The following is a 20,247-nucleotide window of genomic DNA, read 5'->3' as shown; positions in this document are numbered from 1 at the left end:
ATAAGGAGTTGAATTGTTACATTGTTCAAAGGGGCAGAGAACTCTCTTGGGAAATTAGGCATTCTTTTTAAGTGTTTTACTTCTGAAAAACACTAGCAGAGTCAAGAAATGTTCTCTTGATTCCATCTGGTCCCGTGGCTGCTCCTTATCCCAGTGTGAGGAGGAGGTGACATTTAGCCCCCTGGGGGCTGGTGGACGGCCCAGGGAGGAGCTCTGCAGGGGAGAGGCCCCGAGAAGAGAAGCCCGGAGCCTGGCACCGCGGCCCAGCAGCCCAGCTGCCCCGGAGGGGACGTACCCGCGCCCGGGGGAATAGAGAGACTGGAAGCCTGTCCTGCCTTCGGGTGTTAAAAGCCACCGTCAAAGTGACCAGGCCTGCCCTGGGCCACAGCCGCAACCAGAGTCAAGACTGGGGCTGGGAGAGCGGAGGAACCCAGCCCGGGCACTGACGGCGCGTGGTTCCCCGAGAGCTGTCCCTTGTCTCAACAAGTCCTTTGCCTCCCGTTGCCTCCGCCGTTGCCCTCACACGTTGGGGCCTGTGCCGGGTCCGGGCTCGCGGGGGGCCCGGCTCTGGCGCGTGGTCACGATCCTCGCCTAGGGCGCGCCCCGCTCCCCCGAGGGCGCCGCCGCAGCGTCCCCGCCGCGAGCAGCTGTGCAGAGCTCCGCTCCGCCCGGCAACCGGCCCCGGGGCTCCCGGTCGCCCTTTCTCCCCTGCCGGGGCGCCCCCGTCCCGCGAGCCGGCCTCCCCCCGCGCCCCGCGCCCCCTTGGGAACGGCTTTCACCAGCGGTGCCCCCATCCCCGCGGAGGGAAGGAAAGGGGTCCGGGGCCCCGGGCGGAGGCGGGAGGGCGAAGGGCACGGCCTTCCTGGCCGGCGGGGAGCGGGGGGAGCGGGGGGAGGGCGAGGGGCGGAGGGAGAGGGGCGCGGAGCCCGGGACCGGGCAGGGGGATGCTGGCGGGACCGAGGAGGTTAAGGACCCGCCGGGGAGGGGAAGGGGAGCTGGGGGCGAGCCGAGGCCGCAGGGCGCGGGGAGGGGCCGCGCGGGGGACCCGGCAGGAGGCTGCGGACGGGGGCGGGGGAGGCGGCGCCCCGCGCGCCCTTTCATGTCCCCGCGCCCCGGGCCCCCGCGTCCCCGCCCCGGCCCCGCCCCCGGCCCCTCCCCCGGCCCGCGGCCCGGCCGCCCCGCCGGCGGCGCTCGGGAAATATGAAGAGACGCTGCAGCTGCGGCGGCGGCGGCGGCGGCGGCCTCGGCAGCTCGGAGCGGCGCGCGCGGCGGGGGCGGGGGCGGGACGCGGAGCGCGGGGCTGCGGCGAGGCCGGGAGGGCGGACAGGCCGGGCCGGGAGCGCGCGCCCCGCAGCCCCCGCGCCGCGCCCCCCGGGCATGGGGCGCGCCGTGGCCGCCTGACGCGCGGGGCCTGGGCGGGTCGCCGGTGTCCCCGCGCCGCCGCCTGGTCGCGTCCCCCGGGCCGAGGCGTCCCTGGACGGCGGCGGAGATGTCCGGGCCGAGCCGCCTCCTGCTCGCGTACCTGTCCGCGGCCCTCCTGCTTCACGGTGAGTCCCCCGCGGGCCCCCGGCGGCCGGGGCGTGCGCTCCGGAGGGCGCAGCGCGCACACACGCGCGCACATACACGCGCGCACACACACACACACGCCCCTACATTTCGGCTCCCGGATGGACTGCATCTGGTTCCAGGGAAGACTTTCACGGACGGGTGCACTTGGCGCTCCGGGGCCCCGGGTGTCCGGGCGCCCGCGGGAGGCGCTCGCGGTGTGGCCCCGGCTGGGGCGGCTGCGGAGCGGCCCGCGAGGTGCCCGAGCTGCCCGAGCTGCCCGAGCTGCCGGGGCCCGCGGGGGTGGCGTTTGCAGACCGGGGCTGAGCTCAGGGCGCTCTCCCAAGCGCACGGGGCGCAGTTTCAAGGAGCAGGGGGCTCGGAGCAGCCAGGCTGTCACCCCCGGGTCCCGGAGCCGGACACCGGACACCGGCCTCCTTCGCGCTCCTGCTGGATGGTTCTGTTGCCGCGCGTCGCCTGCCGCCTTCCCTCCGGGGCCCCGGCGAACCCGCAGCCAGAGAACACGAGCGCTTTCAGAGTTCCAGGAACCGCTCCGGGAAGGGTAAGGCAGACTTTGTGCCAGGTCGGTGTTGGCCCTCGCTGCCGGCGGCCGCATAGCACGCTGTGCTGATTCAGAAGCCCCAGCGAACTCTCCCTAAGGGTGGACACCTGACATTTCGGCGGAGCCGCTCTGCCGGGAGCGTGGCTCTGCTCCCTCCACACCACCAAACCTCCAGAGGCCCTGCGGGCCAGACGAGCACCCTCCAGGACGCTCCGTTTCCGAGCAGGACCCGCAGCGGGGTGGAGCTTCAGAATGCATGGATGCTTGGTCAGGGCCACGCTGTGATCCCCCACCCCCACCCCCACCCCCACCCCACCAGCCCTATAATCTAGGAAGGCAGGAGCCGTGAACCCCGCAGCTCTACCCGACTGGCTCTTTCCTGGGGAGTCCTGCTCCAGGACAGACGCCTCCAGCCCTGGGGGCCCTGCCGAGGTGTCCGGTGGGGCCAGACCTGCCTGAATTGCCAGGGTGTGTACACGGAGCCCCAGTGATCCCAGACTTTAAAACTTAGGATGGAAGGCTTGCAGTTTGAGGGCCAAGGAGAGAAGGTATAATTATAGGGTTGCACTCCCAGGCCCATCTGCTTAGAATTACAGAGCAGTTTTAATCTTTGGCTGAAACATGAAACAAATCAGAGCCAATGAACAGATCAAACAGCAGCTGCCACATGCACCAGAAGAAAGAGGGTGAGAGAGATGAAACAGAGAAAATTGTCCCCTTAAAAAAATCTGTTGTGATATCTGCGAACAAAAACGGCAGTATGGTCAGATGATTTTAAAATGAGAAACGACTTGGAAATTTGGCATAAGCAGGATCGTTTTTTGCGTGCTGGACTACAAAAGTGGTCCTCAGTATGGGCAGCTTGGAGAAGCTTATTATGAACTTTTTCTCCCTCTTTTCAGAAGTGGGTGTTGTGATTATCCTCCCTACCCTGCCCGCCAGGCCAAGCTGGGATAGTGACTAATAGTTGGTAATAAAAGGCCAGTATATCCTCGTGAGCATAGCTATCTGCATCTCCAAATTTGAGTCTGTGCTGGCCTGAACTTCTTGGGATGAGAGATTTACCCAGACCCCGTTGTGCTGGGAGGGAGGAAGGAAGGGGGCAGTATACCCCAAGGTAGGGGGTGGGAGGCAGGCCCCATGCACATGTGTATGTGCCTGTGTGGCAAAGAGAATATAAGATAAAAAAGGGGTTTGCAAATTTTAATTGAATGACATGGATACCCTGCAAAAAATTATCCAATTTCAAAGTGAATCTGCAATGGCAAAATTATTAACACTGAAGTTGCTCAAAGACCAGTTTGGATCCTGCAGGGAGTGTTGGACTGGAGCACAAAAAATAAACAGATGGAATGGTTGTTCAGTGTATAAGTCCTTGAGATTTAAGAAAGGCTTGTCATAATTCATTAGGATAATGTAAAACACTAGGAAAGAATTGAGTATTCTCATGTTCCTCTTTTTCCTCCTGATATTCCCCAATTGAAGTAATTTTAACTGAGTATTAATCATCTTAACCCAAGAGAATGGCTTGAGGACTGTGTTCTACTCTAGAGTTGGGGGGTTTACAAGCATGCAAAAATTCTGTAATGACAGACAAGCTTGATCATATATTTTAATGGTTATGAGTCCAAAAGAGAGTACCTGAAATCTTCTTAGAATGGCTTAATCCTGGTATCAGGATTTTTTTTCCTGATGCCGAGGCATCTTGTATTGTCAAACATAGGATACTATTTGTCTATTTATGGTAGCAATTACCAGGTAACAACACACTTTCTGGGGTTAGGAATGTATTTGTGACAAATTTTAATAAATGTAGTTTTGGACATCATTTATAGATTGTTACACTAGCATGCCACATTAATAAGACTAAAAAGTGCACAAGGCCTTCATGAAGAGTCTGTGTAAGGATGCTATAGAAACTATGATATTTGGTCTCCAGCCTTTGCTGTTTGTTGGTTACTTTCATTTCAACTCACTGCAAGTCATAAATCACCCCTATGTCCTGCTGGTGAGTAAATTAGGCTCTGGCTGGATTTGAACCTGTTGTTTGTTTTTGCTGTTTTTCAAATGTAGTGCAAGACTCAAGTTCAAAATTTAGTGGCGTAAAAGTATACATGTCAATTTTACTTTTGTCTCCTTCAACTTCTGAAAACAATTGCATTTCTTAATCCAAATAAAACCTATTGAATGTCACAGAGGTATGCAGCTGGAAGATGTCCATTATCACTGTTTTCTTTGCTTAGATGAAAAGCCACAAAAATCATTCGGCTCCAGAAACACAGATTAGCATGAGGTATTCCAGAATAACTGGTGCTTTAATACTCAGCGAAGTGCTGACCTTCTTTGCTAATGGAAACATTTAAGTTTTGGAACTGATGCTGGGGGAGATGTTCTACTCCTCCCTCCCCCATCCCCCCCAACTCCACCAGTGCAGTTTACTTGTGTAGAACTCGTTGACTTTTCTGAAAGAAGGTACTTTTGAGCTCTTCCTTTTCATTCAAGCATATTCTAGCAAAACGTTAAAAAAAAAACAAAACTGTAGATTTCCAAATGAGAGCTTACCCAACAAAATCAGAGGAAACACTTGAATAGGGTAAATTACGAATCTTTGAAATACTGTTGTACTGAAGACAGTTTTTGTAACCAAGAAAACAACATGTTTCCCGTACCCTTTCCCCCTTGGTCATAAAGTGAAATCTTGAAAAGAAATATGACTCATTGGTACATAAGCAGGGAGCAAGGGTCTTAGATGTTAAATATTCTCTTGTGAAATCAATTGACTTGCTTCAAACATGTGGCTGGGCAGATCTATAAGAGTCACGTTCACTCTTTTTCTCCCCAAATGAGAAAAGAACTAAACCTTAAGTGGATGATATGACTGTGTAATTACATACTGTTTAGGGACACTCTGATGGCAACTATAATCAATTAAAGTGAAGCATGAGACATTTAAGACTAGAAGCACGAAAAGATAGGTTAGTGATTGTATACATCTGCCGAAAGCTCACTAGCAGGACATGCCTTCAATGGACGCTGGTGTATAGTGTTGAAGTGACAAAACTGCCATCATTGTCCATGCACATCTTCTCACATGTGTCAAGATGTCATGCGTACAGGTCCTTGTTTGGTTCTAATTTGGGAATAGAATTATTCTGGAAAGTCACGAGATAGGAATCGAGGCTCGAGAAATAATGTGGTATCACCCTAAAATTATTAAGGGTATTCTGTTCCATAAGGGTTTTCCAGTTTTATTCATTCAGCGGGTACATTTATGAGGCCCTACTGTGTGCCAAGTACCACTGCATGCCAGGGACAGGAGCTGTGAGGAGGCGCATGCTCCCTCTCCTGCAGAGCCCCAGAGAATATCAAGGGGTAAAGAAGAAAAGCTTGTTGCTGAGTCCCTGAGCTGGGAGGACAGTGTGCTCTGTGTGACTGCAGTACTTTCTCTGCTGAGAATCCCACCAACCCCACGCACACCATGCACACACACACCATGCGTGCACGCACATGCACACGACCATGCTAAAGAGCATGGCTGTGGCCTCAGCAGTCAGCTACAGACGCAACATGCATATTGTATAGTTTGTAGCTCAACCCCACTGTCTAGCCTGGGGACCATGGCTTTAGAAGAAAATGACATAGAAAATTACCTCATTTTCAGCTACGGTTGAATGGGGCCAAGAATTTGAAATCTTGACTTTATTGTATTTCTCATAAAGGGAAAAATATTTTTAGATAAAAAGGTTTGAAGAGTGGTGAAAGCAGCTCTTCTAGCTTTTACCTCAAAAAACAATTTGGAAATAAAAATAAGAGCTTCGTAGGCATAGCTGCCCACATGGTAGTAAAATCCAGTTTGTCTGCAATGCTTACAAGTTTTTATTCCAGCACATGGAAAGCTGTGCTGGAGTTTATCTAGCAGAATCCATGGTAAAGCATACATTTACAGTAATGACTGCTTATTTAATTGGGCAGGGCAATTTCATGGCTAAGTAATTACCTGCATTTAATCTAATCAGTCACATTTTATCTGTTTTGGGTTTTTACATATCATACCAGTTCTAACTTGAGAATACTTTCTCATTCTGATTATCCAAGTAATACATGTCACATTATTTAAAACAGAAGCACGTGAAATGAGCAAGAAAATGAGCAAGATCATTCAGGATCCCCTACCCAGAGACAACCATTGCTAATATTTTTACATTATGTTTATTTAGCCATTTTGGATTTTTTTTAAAGCATTGAACTACATATTATAGAGACTGACCTGATCAAAGATTCAGTCCCAAGAGCGCTTGAAAATTGTCTCTTTCCCCACTAATTTTCCATTTTATTACACACAAAATGGTTTGGAGCTTTTGGTTCTCAATCTTGATGGGCAGGTGAGAAACTCTGGAATATAGCTAGATATTTCAAATTTTTTAAAACGTTTTTTAAAAATGGTATATGCATGAGAGAGAACCTCACACATAGTAGGCACTCAGCTAGTCGGTGAATGAATGAATATTGACTTTCAAAAGGCAAGTAGTCACTGCTCTGTCTGCATATTCCCCCACCCCTCACTGTTCTGTTTCATCCCTCCCTGTCCTTGGATTGGTTGCTTCCTGAAAACACGGTGCGTTTAGGAGCAAGCTTTGCTGCGGATGGCTGTAGCAGAAGTAGTATATTCATTGCCTTTGACAACTAACTGTGCTAAGGACTGCTTTCTGAATGCACAGTCTGGTGAATTCAGTTGTGTCAACAGTCATCTGGTCACAGGGCTTTGTATTTAGGATGTAAATCTCTGTATAAATGGTCAACCCTATGCTTTCTTTCATTTCAGGGATTCTGGGTTTTGTTTTGTTTTTTATTGGTATCTTTGAGAGTTCTCAGTCTCTAAACAGTAGACTACTACAATTATGATAGTGGTTAAGGTCACTGTGCAGTCATTTTGAACTTCTGTTACAGAATGTCTTATTCCCTGGGAGTTAATCACTCGCACGTGCACACATGCACACACATGCATACGCGTGAATAAACCATCCAGAGCTCTAGGATCTCATTTAGTTCTCTAGAAGTGGTAATCTAGAGAATTACACCCTAAACCCTTCAGGAATTAATTTTCGTTTACGACAGGTAAATAATTTCCTTCCAAAGTCTACTATTTTCTCCCACACTTACTTGAAAGGAATACCCACTTGTCATAATTTTGTCTGAGCCCAGGCTATGAGACCCCCAGTGTTGGAGACCATTTTATGGTAAAGTCATTTTCCCGATTCAGAACTCTGCTGGATAGGGAACAGTGCTATGAAGAGCTTCCAGTTCAGTTGGTAGCTTTTGACTGGCAGCTTATATAACACTTCACATTAAAGAGTACTTCTTTAAAAGAAAGAAGTGGTTCTAAAGAATGGTTCTCCATTTGTAACTTTCTACACCCAGGTAGTAACTGGCATTTGATAAATGAGATCACGTATGTATAAAGTAAATTGTAAAGTGTTACACAAACTTTATTATTACTAGTATTATAATTTTTACTTTTATGCAGGTAAAAGGCATGTACGTAATTGGATGAACTACCAAAGCCACCTTGAGGACTAAATTTTCATTTACTTTCCTACTGTATAGTTGTTTTTTAAGACTTTGAGATCCTCTTTTCCTTGGATTCATTTATAGCAAAATCTTAATAAATGAGAACCCAATTTACTAGTCTTCTCAATTATAATATCTAGATCTATCATCTATAATATCCAAATCTATAATATCCAAAATATCTAGAATCCTCAGTTAACCAAATGTCGATGTTATTTGTGCCTATGCGGCCCCTGTAGGGACCAGTGTTCCTAATAATGACCTTGAACCACTTTGAGAACCTGAACCATCAAAGAACGCCCATAAATGTCAACTGCATTCAACATACAATGGCAGAATTTTCAGCAATGAGCTATTGTGACTAGTCGACATGTCCAGTTACATAGGTAGTCCAATTACTTGGAGGTTTTAAAAAGCGATTACATATAACAAGCACATTTATTATGAATAATAGAGATACTCAGACAGCAACTATTCTAATAGTCACCACCCCTGAGTATTGCATTGCTAAGTACCAGGATGATGGATTTCCACAATTTAAGATTAAGATATATAAATATTTTGCACAAGTTTCTTTTCAGATGTAGTGCTAAATTAGTGTAAGTTCTACTTTCCTTTCTCTCTCGCTTCCTCCCTCCCTCTTTGCTTTCTTTGACTATAACTTCTTGTATACCTTCTCCACAACATTCAGAAGATGGTCAGGACAGAAAACTCAGAGGCTATAAGAGAGATTTACTGCTATTTGTTCAGACTGTTCCCATATCATCTCTTCCTCATTTATTCAAGCAAAAATGATATACTGAACCATCATCATAGAAGCTTCAAGATGGATCTTCCTGTATCCCATCTGCTTCCCATGCCTCCAAAAATGGGAAAATCGGTCTTCCCCAAAGGGAATTCTATTGTTACATTGCTTAAAATCTTTTGGGGATTCCCTGGGTGGCTCAGCAGTTTAGCGCCTGCCTTCAGCCCAGGGTGTGATCCTGGAGTCCCGGGATCGAATCTCACATCGGGCTCCCTGCATGGAGCCTGCTTCTCCCTCTGCCTGTGTCTCTGCCTCTCTCTCTCTCTCTCTCATAAATAAAATCTTAAAAAAAAAATCTTTTGCTGGTTTCTCTTTGCCTTTCCAGTGAAATACACTCAGTATGATTCATGGCACTCCTGATTTTGGTCCTGCTTCTCTTCTTCTGTTCCTCTGTTGTGAACCACCCATTTGATCCCTCCTCCCTGAGCCCAGCCCCAGTTCCTCCTATATGAACCCTTCCTGTCCACCTGTTTATGTTGGCTATGCTGTATATTCTTCCTAAACCACTTCCATTCAGTGTTCCAGGCATGGTTGGCCCTTCATGAATCCTTGTAGGATAAATTCAGAGCCTGCTCTTTCTGTCCTATGAGTCCCCCTACAAGCCCACTTGGGATCTGGTGTTGTCCAGCCCATTGGATACTCCCTCAGGGCATAATGTTTGTAGCTTCCATGCTTAGACTAGATCCTTGTCCTTCAGAACTTTTCTGATGGTTTGAATGAATGAGCTGCTAGTTTCAGGCCCAAATTGGAGTTGATGTACTCTGAGTGGCACAGTGAACACAGAGGTCCCTGGGTTGACCAGAAATCTAAGGCTGTTCTCCCTGGAGGGCACAGGATGGCTGATCCTGAGACACAAGCCTTAGGGATAAGGAAAGCTGTTAAACTTGCCCCTTCTTGCAGCTAGACTTGATGCTTCAAATGACCTTTTAATTCTAAGCCATTTAATAGAAGTAGCACTCATGAGAAGGTCAACTGGAGCTTCCACACAAGACAAGCCAAGTAAATATTGGAGACTACTGTTGGCGGTTGACTGCAGACCCGAGACAGTTTGTCCGACCGTACAGCAGTTCCTGCTTTCACATGACCCATTTAATTTTGCTACTAAGAGTAAGGTGGTGAGTACTTCAAAGGGCAAAGAGAAAGAGAACAATCCTATTTTTTCTACCCTAAAAATATAGTAGCAGCCTCGTGTGCAAACCATAACTCACTGTATGCTGAGGAGCCATGCTTACTATAGAGTTCTTCTCTACCTGGCTGCTCGTGCTGCTGATCTTTTGCACTGAGCCTTACCAGGTCTCTAATTTTTGCTTATTGTCTGATAAGAGTGATGGCCAAGTGGAGATTTGTCTCTAGAAACCCAAGTGATGTAGTGATCTTTTGCCTCTTTCTGAATGATTGCAATATTGGTGGTTCTGGTTGTGGGATTTTATTTCTTCCACCCCTGGTTAAAAAGCATCACGATGGGCTCCCTTCCTCTGTGACTGGCCTTCTGAATGACCCATGCAGATTCTGACCACCACTCCCTCTTCCTCTGCCTTTGAACTCCCAGCTTCCTTCCCAGAACCCTCCTTCATCATCTCCACCCTTGTTCTTTGACATCCAGGCCAATGAATCCTTGCGAGCCTCAAGGTCAGAAAAACTTATCTTCACTCTTCTTCATGTTTCCAGCTCCTAAAATATACAAAGTAAGAGTGAATAGGTATTTGTTAAACTGAGTAGAACTCGTCAACAACCACAGAGCCTGGTGCTTTGGGTTCCGCCCTCTTCTGTATAAGGATCTCCAGTTAACTGTTGGGGAGCCCTGTATCTTTCTTTACCCTGAGCACTCTGTCCTGCTCAGAGCTCAGAGGGAGCCTGGCTCTGGACAACTTTCCCATTATTTTAACTGTGCTGTTAGGTAGGATTTTCTGTAGGCAGTCTAAAAGCCTGATCATTATTTAAAATAATAACACATTTAATGAGAACTGTGTGTCTGTGCTAACGAAGACAGGCTCAGTGAATCCTGAGACCAACCCTAAGAGATAGGTAATGTTATCCCCTCTTTACAAATGAGTAGATGGAAGCTTGAAGAGGTTGAGTCATTTGTTTAAGATCACCATGCTAATGGTGTGTTTCATCAATTGGAAGATACAGCTTTTTTCCTATTTTAAGGTCTCTGCATTGGATGTGCATTTTAGGGTCGATGGGGGTCCCAGCCCCGGTTAGCTTCCCTGATACAGTCTTTGCCTGTGTGAACCTGGACACAACAGCTCCTACAGTCATCACATCGCTTCTTTTTTTTTTTTTTTTTTTTATAATAGTCACAGAGAGAGAGAGAGAGAATGGCAGAGACACAGGCAGATGGAGAAGCAGGCTCCATGCACCGGGAGCCCGACGTGGGATTCGATCCCGGGTCTCCAGGATCACGCCCTGGGCCAAAGGCAGGCGCTAAACCGCTGTGCCACCCAGGGATCCCCATCACATCACTTCTTTTATGTGTCTCCTTGTTACTCCATGTCGATGGATTAGTTGCAAATAGGTCGGTTTTGAAAATAGAGTAAATGTTTGAGCCACGCGTGCTGGGTTATTTTTCTCCATTACCCACTTATAAATTACACTCTTCAGAATCAGTGTGGCCTTCTAACAGAGCAGTGGAGTGTTAATTTGACATCAGTGAGGAAAATGTTTATCACTGGAGCAATAAACTGCGATTCCGTATTTTCTCACATAGCAACAATCAGTTACATAGAAAGGATGATACCCATAGAAAGATGTGGCTCCTGGGGGGCTCAGTCGGTTAAGCATCTGTCTTCAGCTCAGGTCATGATTCCAGAGTCCTGGAATCTAGCCCCACATGGGGCTCCCTGCTTAAGCGGGGAGTCTGCTTCTCCCTCTTCCCTATGCCCTCCCCACTCACCTCACTTGGGCTCTCTCTATATATAAATATATACGATCTTAAAAAAAAAAAAAAAAGATGCGGCCGTGTTTGTTTGCTATTGAGATACAGGCAAAACAAACACTTGTCACAGGTGAAGCATTGCAACTGAAGGCAAGAAACATCGTCAAATCTCCTTGAACAGATAAAAGCAAGAGAGAGCAGTAGGGCACTGCTGTGCAGCATTCAGTGGTATCTCAGGACTGTTGTTCAAGCACGGTGTCATCGTTGAACTGCGAGTGTTTTTGTCACTGGTACTAAAATAATGATGCATCTTAACAATCCTTGAAGTCTTGGATTCGATGAAATCCTTTAAGTGGCAGATCCAGTTTCAGACTCAGGCAGCCTAGCTCCAGAGCCTTGCCTATATCCACTATCCTTCCGGCTTTTATTATCTTTACGGGAAAGCAGTTCCAGGGTGTAAAGGAGTTTACAAATCAATTTTCAGAACATAGCTTGATTGATAGTGAGATAATGGTCCTTTACCACCTGCTTAGTGTCACATTTAAAGCAGAATCTTCCCCAACCCCCAGCGCTTCATAAGTTGAATTAAAATCTATTTTGTTAGCCACATTGTAATTGGTCACACAGTCACTGACCTATTAGACGGCAAGCTGTGGATATCTTTCATTGCTTGATCCCCTAACTGAGGATTCAGGAACTGCCTCCCATCATCAAGATAATTACAACTCTTGGGATTGGTGGAGGTACAGTCCATAGTACCCCCTCTCCCTTCTCTAGTTCAGAGCCAACTGAGAGATCCACAGAGTCCTCAGACAAATGGGGATGAAAACATGAGAACTGTGATAACTACTCAATCAGAAGACACAGTATAGACAGATGTCCACGGTGGGGTTGCTAATAGTTCACCCCTGAATTTTTCAGACTTTCCACCTGGCCTAGTGCCACAGCCAAACAACTAAAGGGTCAGGGCCCTTACTACATGGCAGGGGTAGGCACTGATCCAAATCCATGTGCAGTCGGCCCTTGAACAACATAGTTTAAACTGTGTGAGTCTACTTACTTAAATGTGGATTTTTTTTTTATAAAGACAGCACAGTACCGTAAGTGTATCTTCCTTATAATTTTCTTGATAACATTTTCTTTATCCTAGCTTACTTTATTGTGAGAATACAGTATATAACACTATAATACATTGTTCAAGGGCGAACTATATTTTGAAAAGAGGCCAGTTTGGCAGAGAGAAGTGAATGGCATAGTCACGCACGCAGCTTCACTGGGGAAGGTTGAATGAGGGATGGAGAGAGAATACCTAGGAATGTCACTCTTCCTCCATGGAAGCAGGGGCCGCCTCTGGAAGGAAGGGCCTCACTGAACCACTGTGAGCACCACCACCACCAGACGTGGATTTTGGAGATTTAACATTTCTCTCATTCTTGCTGGGGTCCAAAGCACCTGGCTGGGCTAAACAGGGTTGGTGGTGAGGTTGCATTTCATGTGAATGATCCCTCATAAGTCCTGGCTTCTCTGTGAAGTTAATTAGGTATTGATTACAAAATATTTAACTACCTCTTCATAGGTAGCATTCTGATGAGTGTATTTTATTAATTCTGTGTATATTTTTATTTTATTTTTTGTATATCTAGTGTTTTTTGGTTTTGAGCTTTCTTTTTGTTTTGGGGTTGTTTTGGGGTTTTTGTTTTGTTTTTACTAACACAGTACAGATTATTTAATAGGTCCACAATAGAGGTGTGTTGATGTGATAATTACTTCAGGAGTGAATCTTCAAGAAAACAGTGGGCTTTCAGATTACAACTCCATTTGCTGGTGTTATGCTTTATTCTGAACACGGGCTGGTGGTTATTTTGCACGTTTAAGTGTCTGTCGACCTAAACTGCTTATACTGAAGATGAACTTATTCCTGATATTCCTTTATCTGTGGAAAATAAAAATAGGCTTCTTGTAGTTATTCTTTTTTTTTCTTTCTTTCTTGTAGTTCTTCTTAATTGAGAACCCTATATTAGCAATGACTTTGTGGGTGTGAGAGGCTGGAGTGGGAAAGGGATTGGGGAAACGTGTCCCACACATACCCCGCTGGAGGAGGGTGGTCTGTGACTTGCATACCACCCCCCCCCCCATGGGCAGCCCTATAGAGGGTGGCCATCCAGCGATGAAGAGAACCAGAAGATGCGTAGCTTGGTAGGAGCAGATGTCAGTTAGTCCTCCAAGTTGTTCCTGGGCCTCCTCCATTCCCTCAGAATTCCCCTTCCACTGAGGCTGGTCCCCGTGCTCCCCCCCACCCCCAGATGTGCCACTGCATGAGCCCATCCTTCCTGCTGACTCCTTTCTTACACCTCCCTTGGGTGACTTTGGAATAATCTTCATTTGTCTCTTCGTAACATTCATCAGTCTGCACTGTAAGCTCTCCCCTGGATGCGCCACCTGATTTGCCATTTCACAGATGCGGGGATTGGAGCTCAGGCTTTGCCAGGAGATAGCCAAGAGATCTCCCGAGAGACAAGTTGTCTCTGTGGGTCTTGGCTTTCTCCCCTGGGAAGTGGTCTCCCGGGACACAGCCCCCTTTGAGATGTGAACTCCTGGAGAGCAGAGACAGTGGTACACCCATGGGGTAGGAGTGCATTTCCCATTTGCGGTGATTCCTTGCCAAGGAGGCAGCCCCTCAGCCCCACTCCTGTCTGCCCCGAGCTCTCCTTTCAGCGAACTTCCCGCTTTTCTTCCAGGGCTGGGAGAGGGTTCAGCCCTCCTTCATCCAGACAGCAGATCCCATCCCAGGTCCTTAGAGAAAAGCGCCTGGCGGGCTTTCAAGGAATCACAGTGCCATCACATGCTCAAACATCTCCACAATGGTGCAAGGATCACCGTGCAGATGCCACCAGCTATTGAGGGCCACTGGGTGTCCACCGGGTAAGAGGGCCGGGACCAGACCGGGGCGGGGTGGGAGGGGAAGGCAGGGGAAGGCCTTCCTTGAGGCTTCTCAGATGCTCAGAGACTGTATCCTCTCTGCAATGGTCTGGGTGTTATCTAAGTTCTACCTAAAAGCCAAGCAACACTTTGAAACTCTGGTTGGGAAAGAAACAGAGCTAAAGACTGTAGAAATGTTAGCTAAAGCAAAGATGCCTACCACTGTTAACCACAGGCGGGGAGTGAATGGGTCCTTGTTTACCGAAGTCTGCGGGACCACTGGTGTATAAAAAGAAGCCATTAGCAAGTGAAATTAGGAGTCTGTATTTCACCAACCCTGAAACATAACTTGCAAGCTTCTGAGGATCTGAATATTCTAGCCATATTCTGGTAATTTAATATATGGCTTCAGGGTTCTAAGAGTAAGTGAAAAGGTACTCAAGCTACCTCTACTAGCAAGGGCATAGTTCTTGGACTCATTTTCAAGCTACAGAGCTGAGATTTATCCCAGTTTGAGCTCTGGCTTATCTTCCAATACAGCTTTTAAAAATAGCCTAGAGGCAAACCTGTGATTTTTTTTTTTCCCCTACCCATTAAACTGTTGAGATTTAACAAGGCTCACTCTGGGATCTGATCACTTCTCCAGGTACCTTGGGAAGGGATCAAATGCACACAGAAAAGAGAAAAAAGGAATTTTTATAAGATGATGAAGACCCAGAGGTGTTTTTTTTTCTCTAAAGATGTGGTCTCATAAAATAACCGTGTGATAAATATTTGCACAATCTTAATATGATGTACTTTTAAATAATTTATCATTTTATTCAAACAAATATTTATTGAGTGTACAAATATTTACGGTGTGCCTAGCACTGTTCTAGATTTTGTGTATATAGCAGTGAACAAAACAAGACATGGTCCCTGTCTTCAGGAATTTTACAAATAAACATACAAAGAAGTACTATGAAGAGGGGAAAAAAACAACAGGTGCTCAAGGAGAATACCAGGGCCTTATTTTAGGATGAGGGTGGGGTCCTTACCAAAGGAAAGGACACTTGAACTGGAATGTCCTTAGCTGTGCGGAAGACCCAGGGAAGAACTTTCCATCTGGAAGAACTGGGAAAGACTGGGTTGGAGAAACAACTGATCCAGAGCCCTTGTAGTCAGGGTATAGTAAACCCAGGTGTAGTGATCCGGGAGGGGCAGCTCCAGATGAGGCTGCTGGGGTGGGGAGGGTCAGCTCCAGGGCAGGTCTGGCCAGATTGGAGTTAGATCTGAGAGAACTAGAAAGTCATCGAAGAGTTTGCAGCAAGGACAATGCTTAAGACATGAGTCAGCTTTTGCACAAGGCACTCTGGCTGCTGTGCAGCAAACGGGTGGTAGAAAAAGTGAGAATGACCAATTAAAAGATGGTTGCAACATGTGCATCTAGAGGAGATGAGGCCTAGGTGAGGGGGGTGGCCGGCCCAGTGGAGTGTGTGAGGACTTGAGATATGTTGAGTCCTGAGGCCAAGCAGCACGCTTACAGTGCCCTTATAAACAGACCACAATGACCACTCACGCTGGACGAGGCCTTCTTCAGAAGGGGAGGACCTCTGTGGCTCCTCTGACAGACCACAGGGCCCAGGGTTCCCCTGAGTGCCTTCTGTGCACGTGGCCTCATTGGGCTTCCAGTGACAGCCTTTCCCAGAGGTGCCCACTTGGAGTAATGTTTACCTTGTACCAGTGTGTTAAGGGAAAAATGGAAATGTCAGTGATTTTGAGAGTAATAGGCCTTTGGGATTTCAGCTCCACTGCTTCATTTAGCAATGCTGAGTCTGCTCAAATCATATTGTCAATAATATATAGTAAATGTTATATATGTGGTACATGTGTGTATTATATATTCTATTGAGTTTTGATATTATATAGTTATATATTTATCACAGACTCAAGCAGAGTTATAAGGCCAAACCTGATGCATGTAAGTCATGATATAACTGAGATTAGCATCTAGTGGAGAGTTACAGAGGTCGGATTCATTGGCCGATGTGTTGAAGAAACCCTCTGGCGTTTCCCTGGTGCTAGCTGTGCTGCACAGCTAGGAACTGGCCATGGGTAGGGCAGTGATCAATTCCTGTCAACCATTTGTTCCCTGTAGACCTAGTCCAAGTATCTCTGGCCTACGAATCTAGCATTTATCTAAAGCCACAGCGAAAAAACATTTTGTCGTCATTTTGTCAGTCAGCATAAACAAAAGGAGCCCTTACTTCTGTTACGTTAGCTTTGCTTTCACTAATGGACTCTTTTCCCCAGTAGAGGGAAAATTAATTGTCAGTAGATGGGAGGGCGAATTTCTAATTGCCCCTAAGTGACTTCTCCCCAGACTAGATTCCATTTCAGGATGACAGACATCCAGCACCTGTCTGCTCTAGACAAGGTCCATAGAAAAGAAGTGTTCAGGAAATCAGCTGGTCTTGGACTAGCCTAAGGAGACTTCCTTCATAGGCCAGCACTATTCTCTTCTCTCTTCCCACCGGAAAGAGAGACGCTTACTTCCCTGGAGTTAGGCCCCCAGGTGGAAGTGAGAAGGGCAGGTTTGGGCTCCCTTAGCTTGTTCATACAATGAATAAGGACTGTGGTGTAGAGAGACTAGGAACACAGCCCGGAGCCAGACTGCCTGGTTTCTCCTGGGTGCTTATGCGGCCCGGGGCACCTTCCCTAATCCCTCATGCCTCGGTTTCTCCAGCTGTAAAATGGAGCCATGGGGTTTGCAGCGAGGATTCCATAAGTGGTAGGCCCAAGAACGGCGGCTCAGAGTGAACATTTGTTGCTATGGCCATAATTTCTTGACACTGCCACGAATCTCCTCCTATGCCTTCTCCTTTCCTCCTTCAGCTGTGAGGTGAGGTCAGGCCCAGAGTTCATCACGCGGTCCTACAGATTTTACCATAATAACACCTTCAAGGCCTACCAGTTCTATTATGGTGGCAACCGGTGCACGAGCCCCACCTACACGCTGGTCATCCGGGGCAAGGTCCGCCTGCGCCAGGCCTCCTGGATCATCCGCGGGGGCACGGAGGCCGACTACCAGCTGCACAACGTGCAGGTGGTCTGCCACACGGAGGCCGTGGCCGAGAGGCTGAGCCAGCGGGTGAACCGCACGTGCCCGGGGTTCGTGCCCGCTGGGGGCCCCTGGCTGCAGGACGTGCCCTATGACCTGTGGCGGGCGGAGAACGGTTGTGAGTGCACGAAGGCCGTGAACTTCGCCATGCACGAGCTGCAGCTCATCCGCGTGGAGAAGCAGTACCTGCAGCACAACCTGGACCGCCTGGTGGAGGAGCTCTTCCTTGGGGACATCCACACCGACGCCTCGCAGAGGATGTTCTACCGGCCGTCCAGTTACCAGCCGCCCCTGCAGAATGCCAAGGTAGCCCGCAGCTCTCTACTCAGGGCCCAAGTAAGACGAGTGACCCGTGGGGAGGCCCGTGGGTGCGGTCAAAGGGACCCAGGAAGCCCCATGCATCAAGGGGCAGAGGTGGGGGCTGCCCAGGGAGGGACAGGACAGTGGGGTGGGGGTGGGGGCTCTGGTTTTCCTAATGACCTATGTTGTGGCTACGGGCGGTGGTTCCGAAGGTTCCTAAGGCTCTTCTCAGCTCTAACCCTCCACCAACATCACCTTTGATCTCAGAGGAAATCATAAAGGAAATTCGGAGATGTCATAGCCACACGTGAAAGGGATGTCACAATAGCAATGATCCCAGCCTTGGAGGAGGTGGAGAGGTGCCTGAGGGGAAGGGGGTGCTGCTGTAGGCTGTGGGGCTTGTGGTCTCCCACCCACACTGCTGCTTTCAGAGTTCACAAGGACCCCCTGAGGCAGGTATTGCCTCCCTTGCAGGCAGAAAGGGGAGGTAGCTGAAACTCTGGGGGTTTTCTTTTGCCCTGGGTCATGCACTTGGTGATGTTCTGAACTGGAACTTGAACCCAGACCTCTTTCTCCAGACCCCACATTCATTCCATTCAACTAAGTGAAATGTAAAGTCACTGTGATCACAAGGGAGGATGGAGAGGGGCAGGAAACAATTAAAACCTTATAATGTTCCTTTTTTTGAATGATAGTCCAGTAATTATATTTGGAATTCACAAAGCATTTCCTTCCCATGGGCTCAGAATCCGTGTCAGCCTGTAACATGATCTTCCACCACAGAAGCTGGGGAAGCTCCAGGTAGGGAGGGGTGTGCGGGGAGGGGTGGAAGGAGATTTCTCCAGTAACCGCCCCCCATCAGATTGGCTTCTGTGGACTCCTCTCTAGAACAATGACTCTTCAAATGAGGGGCCCCATTTGCCTTTTGTTTGATAGTTTATTCATTTTTTTAAAATATATTGCTTTTCTTAGTCCTTTGAGCTTCTTATGACTGGTAGAGATATCCCAGAGTACTTCCCCTGCCAAGGACCACTTGGTGTTATCTTCTGTTTATCTGTGCTGTTGTGAGCTCCTGTAATGAAAGTCGCCTTTATTATAATTGTGGGAAATCTGCTGAGGAAGCCCACTTGGCGGGCGCTGCTTCCTCTAGATGCGCCTCACCAGGGACTGTCCCCATGTGTGAGGGGAAGCCAGACAGCCCAGAGCCCCAGATCCAGCCCCTCCCTGGGCTCACAGCATGTCCCCAAGCACAGAACAGGGAGCCAGGCCTACTGGGTCTAGCCGTGAGGTTTCAGAGGCCCTGAGGAGCAAGAGGTAAGTTAGGGCAGTGAAGCAGAAGGTGGCCTTTCTTGCCAGGCCTCCTCAGGATGGGTGAGGAGCAGAGTTGAAGCTCTGCAGGCCCTGTGCATCACACCAAGCCATCAAGAGCACAAGGTGCCTGCCATAAGTGGCACCTAGGCAAGGGTGGCTTATGAGACGACGGCTAGGAATCATGGGCTCCCCATCCCTTCACGGGACCCTTCCGGGTGGAAGCATCATCCACAGTCGGTGCTGATCAACACGGCTGAACAGCACTTCTCTTGAAATCTCTGGTGTGAGGGAGCAGCCAGGTAAGGGAGCTTTTCTTCTGAACATTTGGCTTCCTCTGAGTACAGTCTAGCCAACTTTTAAATTATCTCTGGGAATGGGGGGTAAAAATGTCATGAATAAAAACAGCCCACAGATAATCCAGAAACATTTGGTAAGCCAAGAGCACCAGCCAGGTCCCACCCTGAACCCTTAGGAAGCTATGCTAAGCATGGTGCCTGCTGGCTCTCCAGCAGAGACACTAATAGGCAGCAAACAGCCCAGAGGCGGGAGCAGTGAGGCGGGGAACTGGGTGAGGAGGAGGAAGTCTGAGGGAGGAGGCAGGTGCAGTCCTGGAGCTGCCTGGGCTGGTGTCTGGTCGCTGTCCCCTCCTTCGGCTGGTCCTTTGCCCACACACAGGTTCTGATTCGTTTTTGTCAACTACACACACCCATGGAGGCTGCTTTTAGTCCTGAATCGAAAGAAAGGATTAACCATGCACTTTCTTTTTTTTACCTCTATTCCCTCACTCTGAGTTTGCCCTTGTATTTCTTGTGGCATGGCTCATCAGGAGGCCAGATAGGTGAAACCAGTATTCCTAGGACCTGTAGCTCTGGAAGATTCCTACTCCCTCCCCAGGCCTGTAGGAGAGATTTCTTATGTTGTCAGTGGACTCACTGAACAGAGCCTTCTGTTGAGAGAGCAAAGGCACACACTTGTGGTTCCTGGAGGAGAAATGTCTTGACCATGAGTTATTACCATTGGCATGAGGACTGAGGATGACAGTTGTAAGGCTTCCCAAAAAAGTGGGAGACATGTTTGTCTGTTTGTTTGTTTGCTTGTTTAACACTGTCTGGATAAATTGGCAAGAATATGGACTTTGAAGGTGGTAGTCAATCCTGGAATTCACTTCTCCTGTGGCCATCAGCTGCAGGTGATGGTGGTGTCATCTGCTTCTGAAGCCTAATCTTCCTTCAATAAAGTGATAAGACTATAAGACTCAG

The 20,247-nt window shown here is 48.3% G+C and overlaps 1 protein-coding gene and 1 long non-coding RNA gene across 2 annotated transcripts in view; one reads left to right on the top strand and one right to left on the bottom strand.

Annotated features, from left to right (window-relative positions):
• The first annotated feature begins 1,378 nt into the window (after window positions 1–1,378).
• The window catches only part of APCDD1 (APC down-regulated 1), a 31,455-nt gene continuing 12,586 nt past the window's right edge, over window positions 1,379–20,247 (top strand). The window contains exons 1-3 of the mRNA XM_077899946.1: window positions 1,379–1,547; window positions 14,097–14,280; window positions 17,152–17,683. Of these exons, the coding sequence (XP_077756072.1) occupies window positions 1,490–1,547; window positions 14,097–14,280; window positions 17,152–17,683 (774 nt within the window). The 5' untranslated portion in view covers window positions 1,379–1,489. The remainder of the gene's footprint in view (window positions 1,548–14,096; window positions 14,281–17,151; window positions 17,684–20,247) is intronic.
• On the bottom strand, window positions 9,891–17,933 carry LOC144315434 (uncharacterized). The gene is made up of 2 exons (XR_013381121.1): window positions 17,564–17,933; window positions 9,891–10,151 (listed from the first exon to the last, which is right to left on the bottom strand). It is a non-coding gene; the product is annotated as an uncharacterized LOC144315434 (long non-coding RNA).

This window comes from Canis aureus, chromosome 6 (assembly GCF_053574225.1).
Source record: "Canis aureus isolate CA01 chromosome 6, VMU_Caureus_v.1.0, whole genome shotgun sequence".
Classification (NCBI taxonomy): domain Eukaryota; kingdom Metazoa; phylum Chordata; class Mammalia; order Carnivora; family Canidae; genus Canis; species Canis aureus.
The sequence above is the reverse complement of the archived record's forward strand: the minus strand, read 5'-3'. Positions and strand labels throughout refer to the sequence as shown.